Source organism: Neomonachus schauinslandi, chromosome 12 (assembly GCF_002201575.2).
Source record: "Neomonachus schauinslandi chromosome 12, ASM220157v2, whole genome shotgun sequence".
Taxonomy (NCBI): Eukaryota; Metazoa; Chordata; class Mammalia; order Carnivora; family Phocidae; genus Neomonachus; species Neomonachus schauinslandi.
The window spans coordinates 44,797,087-44,804,921 of record NC_058414.1 but is presented as its reverse complement, the minus strand read 5'-3'; the positions used below and the strand labels follow the sequence as shown (position 1 = coordinate 44,804,921).

Genomic DNA, 7,835 nt, shown 5'->3' with positions numbered 1-7,835 from the left:
CACAGCCGTTGTGTTGTCGCGTTAGGCGACTATTGGCCTTCTGAATATACATCAGAAGGAGGATCGGCTGCTTCCACGCCACAGCTGACCGTGGTTAACTGAAACCATGGAAAGCAAGACTGAGGGTAAGTGGGATGACTGTATCTACTTACTGGCTTTGTTTTTGTTAGCTTCTTCCCTGGAATATAAACTCCATGACAGTTTGGATTTTGTCTGTTTCATTCATGTTGGCTCCAAAGGACTTAGAATAGTGCCCCACACCCAGTAGATGCCTAATAAAAATATTTCCTGACTGAATGAACAGTCTCTGGAAGTGCAGTTTCTCGCTGCTTCCTCACCACTCACACATGCTGCAGGTCCCCACAAGACCACTCACTTTTCCACCATAATGGTCCTGGGCGATTCTCCACGCCAGGACCCATGCCAGGACCCAGTCTGAAACACATCCACCATTCATTTCCCCCTGAGGCAGTGTGAGAATTCCTCAGATCATTCCTTGGCTCTGAGTCCCCCTTCCACGGAAAAGTGGTTCCTGCTCCTCCACGGGCCACCTCCTAGCCTGCTGCCAAAGTTGGTTTCTGCTTTACTGGCACCCCACCTTCTGCCCCGACTCCTGTTTTCTGGGGCCTGTTAAATCAGTTAAACGAGGAGGCCATTAGACTCACGTGGTTCTAATGCTGTGGAGACCTATGTAAGCAAACCAAAATCTAAGCTATAAATGCCTCCAGGTTACAAAGTCAAAACCTGAGGACAACCAAGCACAGTCAAGTGGGCTTTCAGCCTAGCCAATCAAGAATTCCCTACTTGGGGTGCCTGGGTGGCTTAGTCGGTTAAACGTCTGCCATCGGCTCAGGTCATGATCCCGGGGTCCTGGGATCCAGTCCCCGCATCGGGCTCCCTGCTCATTGGGGGGCCTGCTTCTCTCTCTGTTGCTCCCCCTGCTTGTGCTCACTCGTTCTTTCTCTCTCTGACAAATAAATAAGTAAAATCTGAAAAAAAGAAAAAAAGAATTTCCTTACTTTGCTTTACTTTTTCTTTAGAAAAGTCTTTCCCTGCGCTCCTGCTGGTAGAGTTTGGCACTGCCAAATCCAAATTGATTTTTGCTCAAATAAACTCTTGAAATGTCTGATACGCCTCAGTTTATCCTTTAACAGGGCCCAGATGTCATATGTACTGATCTTCAAAATCTTTCATAATTATGTAACCTTGGAAAAGTTGTTTAAGTTTGACTACTTAATGAGGATGAATTAAGAAATATTAAATTCATATTTATTTATGCATAAAAGTATTTAACCTTAAAACTGTGTAATTAACTCACATGTCATATTTAAATAAAATGTCACAACAAAAAACCTTTTCAAAAGAGATGCATTTTAATGATGAAAGACAGCATTAGTGAATTTTTTCATACATAACCTTTGTGGTATTAAACATGTCAAATAAGTACATACATACATACAACCAGATAAGACTGTAATTATTTTGTCATGAAAAAGCTGTGATTTCAAAGGCTTTTTAAAAGGCAAAAATGGTAAAATTAGAAAAAGATACTTAGAAGTGAATGGTATCAGAGTCACATTGGCTGAAGAAGGAAAATAACAACAAACTTTTAAACCATCCTAACATAAACCTCACTGCAAATATACAATTCTTTTGAACACAGCACATGGAAAGGAGAATAACCTCAAAATTATGGCTTACTTCTCTGGCATATTAAAGAACAAGTTTGGCTAAAGTTTCCTGAATTATAAAATTCCCTGATGAACTCCCCTAGATTACGTGCAGCTTCTCACTTTTAAAAGGTCATATAAAAAGATATAAGTCAGTTTCCAGCAGAGTTAACATTGGTCCATAACAAAAATTCCCTTTAGGTTATTTTAAAATACTAACAGAAGAAAATTCTAGTTTAAAAAGAATTTCAAACCAATAGTAGGCATTAAAAAATAGTCATAGGGCCGGTTAATTTTCTAAAACCAAACAAACCAAAAAACCTTTCTTCCCCTCAAAATAGCAATGGGACAGTGGCTCCAAAATATCTGTTTGTTTTTTTCCTACAAAAACCAGTTTACCACCTTCTGGAATCCCAGCCCAGGAACCAGCCTGTGAATGTGGCCGGCTCATGGCCCTGCTTTACGATGACAATTGGCGTCCTCTTGTCTCTTCCAGAAGGATCTGTCTCAAGATACATTTTGGCTATAAAGAATTGAAAGACAAACACATTCAGTTAGTTGTTTTTTAAAAAAATTTTTATTTAAATTCAATTTAATTAACATATATTGTATTATTAGTTTCGGAGGTAGAATTCGGTGATTCCTCAGTTGCATACAACACCCAGTGCCCTTACTTCAAGTTCCCTCTTAATGCCCGTCACCCAGTTACCCCATCCCCCACCCACCAACCCTCCAGCAACCCTCAGTTTGTTGCCTATAGTTAAGAGTCTCTTATGGTTTGTCTCCCTCTCTGTTGTCCTCTTATTTTATTTTTCCTTCCCTTCCCCTATGTTCATCTGTTTTGTTTCTTAAATTCCACATATGAGTGAAATTATATGGTATTTGTCTTTCTCTGACTGACTTATTTCACTGAACATAATACCCTCTAGTTCCATCCACGTCATTGCAAATGGCAAGATTTCATTCTTTTTGATGGCTGAGTAATATTCCATTGTATATGTGTGTGTATACACACACACACACACATCTTTATCCATTCATCTGGGCTCTTTCCATAGTTTGGCTATTGTGGACATTGCTGCTATAAGCATTGGGGTGCATGTGCCCCTTTGGATCCCTACATTTGTATCTTTGGGGTAAATACCCAGTAGTGCAATTCCTGGGTCGTAGGGTCAGTTAGTTTTGATTAAACTAAAATAACTATGAAATGAAAAGTCTCCCAATAAAAATAATGAATCAAATCTTCATTGCCCTGAAGTAGCCAAATACCGTTCCATATGAACAATTCCTTATTGATTTCTCTCATCTGCCATGGATTGCACATGAGAGTCTAATGGTTGCTTAAAAAAATTTCAAACTTTATAGAATTATCCTTATGGCATAATTATTCCTGTACTTTTCAAAAATAAAAAAAATTGTGCAGAAAGAACAGCATTACTCAAAAAGCTTTAAAAAAATCTAGGTTATCATAGTTATAGAGGTTTTACTATTTCTATAATATAATATTGTTTAAGTGAATTTAAAGTTTTCAGAATAAACTGATGTAATCATGTTCTAAATTAGGTAATAAAACATTCTTCTTATTCTTATTCTGAAATTCTTCAGTTCAAAAAAATTCCATTATACTTGAGTTCTGAAAGCAAAAGCTTATTAGATTCTGCTCAGTTTTAATATGTGGTTTTGAAGAATGTGGTGAAAAGAGCAGTCAAGAGCTTTGTAATAAGCACTCAGGATAAATGCCATTCATTGTCCATGGGATCTTGCTTACCAGACTTCAGAGATTCTGTTCTCTCAACTTCATTGGCATCTTTGCCGACCCAAATAAAAATCTGAAAAGTGAAACAATAATATGTACGGTTTGGAGAGTAAAGGCTCAGTGCAAGCCCTGTACCAAATGCTTCTCACACATTGCTCATTTCACCTTCACAGCAAGCCCCCAAGTTAGGGATGTGGAGAAGGAGGTGCAGAGAAGGCCCATCACTTTCCAATGTTTGCACTTATTAAGAGATACTCTAGATTGATATCCAGCCAGTTTTACTCCAGAATCCACATTCTGATATTTCAGGTTTATATAGTATTTTCTAGTTTATACACTTTCTCAAAACAACATATTGGCTGTTTTCTGCAGCCACCCATTTAGGGTATGTAAGGCAGTCATTATCCCCATATTATTATCCTGGGGGGACCTCAGCCTCCCTTGCAAAGCCTCTGCCATAAGCCTGTAGTGTACACCTAAAACTGTATCTTCTAACACTTTGGTAAAAGTGCTACAATGTTTAGTATTTAAATATTGAGTTTTTTTTAAAACTGATATAATTACATATTCTGTATGTATCCTTCTTGTCAAATGTATAGGCTGTGGACTTCAATGCTGAAACATTCTCTTGAATTACCTTATATTTATTTACTTTAAAAGATTTTATTTATTTATTTATTTGAGAAAGAGGGGGGTGGGGGGAAGCACACACATGCGAGAGCCAGAGCGAGGGCGCACAGGAGCTGGGGGAGGGCCAGAAGCAGGCTCCCCGCTGAGCAGCAAGCCCAATGGGGGGCTCGATCCCAGGACCCTGGGATCATGACCTGAGCCGAAGGCAGACACTTACCTAACAACTGAGCCACCCAGGTGCCCCGAATTACCTTATATTCAAATCACTTTAAAATAACTTGTTGGCAGAGAAATTTTGGCCAAATTAGTTTTGATTGTATTCTAATTCATACTGAAAGTACTGAAATATTTGCTTGCAGGGCATAGAACAAACAACGACAGCTTGGTCATGTAAATGAAAAAAATGATTTAAAAAATAAAATGTAGTAAGGGAAATATTCTCAAGTATCCTTGACTGCAGAACTGACTACAAATGGACATAATTGTTTTGAATAAGGAAATGCCATTCTTATTTTGTAATTCTTAATATACAAAGGTGTTTTACTGACATGACATTTTAAATTTCCTATCTATAAATATGTGATCCATTCACCTGGGGAGAATCTGTGACTAGATTCCAAATTCAAATATGGCAATTCTATACCAAGAAGCTAAGGGGTAATATAACCAAATGACTTTAGCAATTAAGAACAGACCTAGAAGTAACAATTACTAGGGTTGACTCTAAGAGTGGGCCTAATTCAGATACGGGTTTCATAATTGTTCTATACATTTTAGTTCCTAATATATTTATTTTTCCCTTCCACTATTATCAGTTTACACAAAGGGTAAAAAACAACAACAACAACAAAAAAAAACCTAACTATCAGATATGGCATGCCAAATCCCCATTCATTTTCTCCCAAATAAAGATATACATAACAGCAACATATTTTCTGTGTAGATTCAAAACTATTCTATGTCTGTTTCTTCCTCAGGGGAAAGGCCCCCTATGATGACTTCTCATCAGATTTCAAGAAAAATTCTGAATCTTTGACGTCCCCATGGCCCTGTTCCCCCATGGCATTGTATCCACTAATGCATTTACTAGTTAAATGAATGGATGAATGCATGAAGAAATTAGGAGTAAATCAATTTTAAAAATAAATGAAAAATGGAAGTTTTTCACCTAAAACTGTACAGCCACAGACAGTAGCCATGGAATTTTTTCCATTTTAAGAAATCAATTTGCTACATGTATCAGTTTTATTTTTTGCCAAACTGTGTTGAGTCTTTAAAATACAGCCTAAATCCATAGGTCCATTTATTATTAGACTTGCCATTTTTCAAAGCAGGTTTTGTCAGCTCCCAAGTACAAGCACACCAAATACAGTTTTACCTGTTCCCAAGCATCTAGTAACATGACATCATCTTCTGCTAAATCATCCTGGGTGAACTCTCCTGGAACCTCTTGAATCTGAAATGTATGAAAAAGCCTTAGGATCAAAGAGTAAAGCAATAATTTTTCTAATATATAGGATACCAATGCATTGTATTATTTTAAAGCACCACAAAAATAAAGTTTGTTAGTCATCATTTTTTGTTATTTCTGGGTAATAAAGATTTAGATAATTGTTGGGCGCCTGGGTGGCTCAGTCAGTTAAGCAGCTGCCTTCGGCTCAGGTCATGATCCCGGAGTCCCAGGATCGAGCCACACGTCAGGCTCCCTGCTCAGTGGGGAGTCTGCTCCTCACCCTGCTCTCGTCCTCTCTCTCTCTCTTTCTCTCTCAAATAAATAAAATCTTAAAAAAAAAGATTTAGAAAATTGTTTATTTGTTTCATCATCTATCACAAGCTGATGGAATCTTATCTGGGAAGCACAGTGCTGACTACGAACATGGCCCCTGAATGCCTCAGGGAGGCTACAGGCAGTCGGACCCCAGTTCCACTTCCGGTCCCTTGTGACAAGCTGCTTCACAGATTTCCATTGCCTTCCTCATCCCTAAAGACATTTGAGTTTATGGTCTAAGTATTCAATTGTTTTTTATTGTGTAGGTCAAGATTATTTTAATAAAATCAATAGGTCTGGTCATTTTCTAAATCAACAATTTTTGACAAGATGATATAATATTTCATATGCAAAGTTTTCTTATTATTATTATCTTAAATGTGTTAAATCATGTTCTCTGTAGTTAACTTTAAAGTTTGCTAGGGAGGTTTAGTTTAACACACCCACTACCAGTGGGCAGGTATTAATCCAAAGTTCCAAATTTTTAAAAGATTCTGGATAACGAACCCCCTGACCCTTAGGAAGGTGTGGTAGATAGGGTTGTGGTTCTTAATTCTTCACTCCTTCCCTCTGCTGTGTGACTTTGTTATAGTACAGTCGAGTGAGTGGAGGTGGCTTTGGCCTTGGCCATGTCATATTAGCAAATGTGACTCATCAGGGGCCCTCTTGCATTCCTGGGCTCAGTCGTGGGAAAAACAGCCATGAATCCAGCCTGCAGCCCAAAGGAGAACCACCCAGCTGGGCTGGACCTAGGTTAACTTGGTCCCAGGCAACCTGCAGCCTTCTGAGCATAACACATATTTATTATAACCTGATGAAATTTTGAGACTGTTATACAAAAACAGACAAAAACTACTTACAGAAGGCAAAAACTTAGTTTATATCATCTTTTTTACAGAATATTTACCAATCACATAATGATTTAAAAAAGCAAAAATTTTAAATATCACTCCATGTCAGGCACTGTTCTAAATCCTTTATATGAACAACTAATTTAATATTCACACAACTCTATGAAGTGGGTACTAGGATTATCCCCATTTTACAGATGAGAATACTACAGCACAGAGAGGGTAAGTAACCAGCCTAAGGTCACACAGCTAGTAAGTAACATCACCAAGTAAGCGATATTGCACAGGCAGACTGGTTCCAAAACCTGTGTTATTAACCCATAGGCTCTGCTGTCTTGTGTGAATCTATATGTCTAAAGCCTGCTTTTTGATTATGATAACTAGATCAAATACTTTTCAGTGACATTTCTTTCCTTAAATTGTGAGGGGAATAGTCGGAGTTCCAAATACCAAACAAGAAAATCAGTTGGTATAGAGGAAAAGTCCACCCCATCCCTCCCACCCCCCACCACTCCAGCAACCCTCAGTTTATTTCCTGAGATTAAGAATTCCTCCTATCAGTGAGATCCAAAGACTAACAGATTTTTTTAAACCTGACGGAGAACAAAGCCTAGGTATTATTTTTGTAAAATACATCTTCATTGGAGACAAGCAGGTTATTTACAATAATATTAGCAAATAATACTAGTAAGAAATTATAGAAGCATTAGTTGAAAAAGAAGTTGGTTGGATGCCATATCAAATTAACAGTCAAAAGAGTAAAATAACAGATTTTTTCTGACAAGTTTCTAAAATACAAGGATTTCCTAGAAAATAGGTGAGCTACTGCGGTGCCCAACAACCAAATATTTATCACAATTCGAATCTTTAATTTGAACCTTCAATTTTCAGGTCAAATCACTTATCATCTTCAAGTGTGGTTTGAATATGAGCAGTTTCTTCCTCAAAGCATTTTATTTCTAGCAAACAATGTAGCTGGGAAAAGACTTAGACGATTTTCATGTGCGTGTTGAAAAATAAAGCTTGTATTCACCAGGACATGGTGACCAAATCTTTAGATCAAATTTTACATAGGAAAGAAGTTTGTCCTTTAAACAAAAAATTTACTCAAAAACCTACATGTCAAACAGAGAAAAGAGAATTTTTATGCTTAAACTGAG

General features: G+C 37.6%; 1 protein-coding gene across 1 annotated transcript in view; it reads right to left on the bottom strand.

The window, feature by feature from the left end:
- Window positions 1–1,361: 1,361 nt before the first annotated feature.
- SCIN (scinderin) overlaps window positions 1,362–7,835 on the bottom strand; it is a 76,837-nt gene continuing 70,363 nt past the window's right edge. The window contains exons 14-16 of the mRNA XM_021689576.1: window positions 5,435–5,512; window positions 3,439–3,499; window positions 1,362–2,193 (exon numbers count right to left, since the gene is read on the bottom strand). Of these exons, the coding sequence (XP_021545251.1) occupies window positions 2,066–2,193; window positions 3,439–3,499; window positions 5,435–5,512 (267 nt within the window). The 3' untranslated portion in view covers window positions 1,362–2,065. The remainder of the gene's footprint in view (window positions 2,194–3,438; window positions 3,500–5,434; window positions 5,513–7,835) is intronic.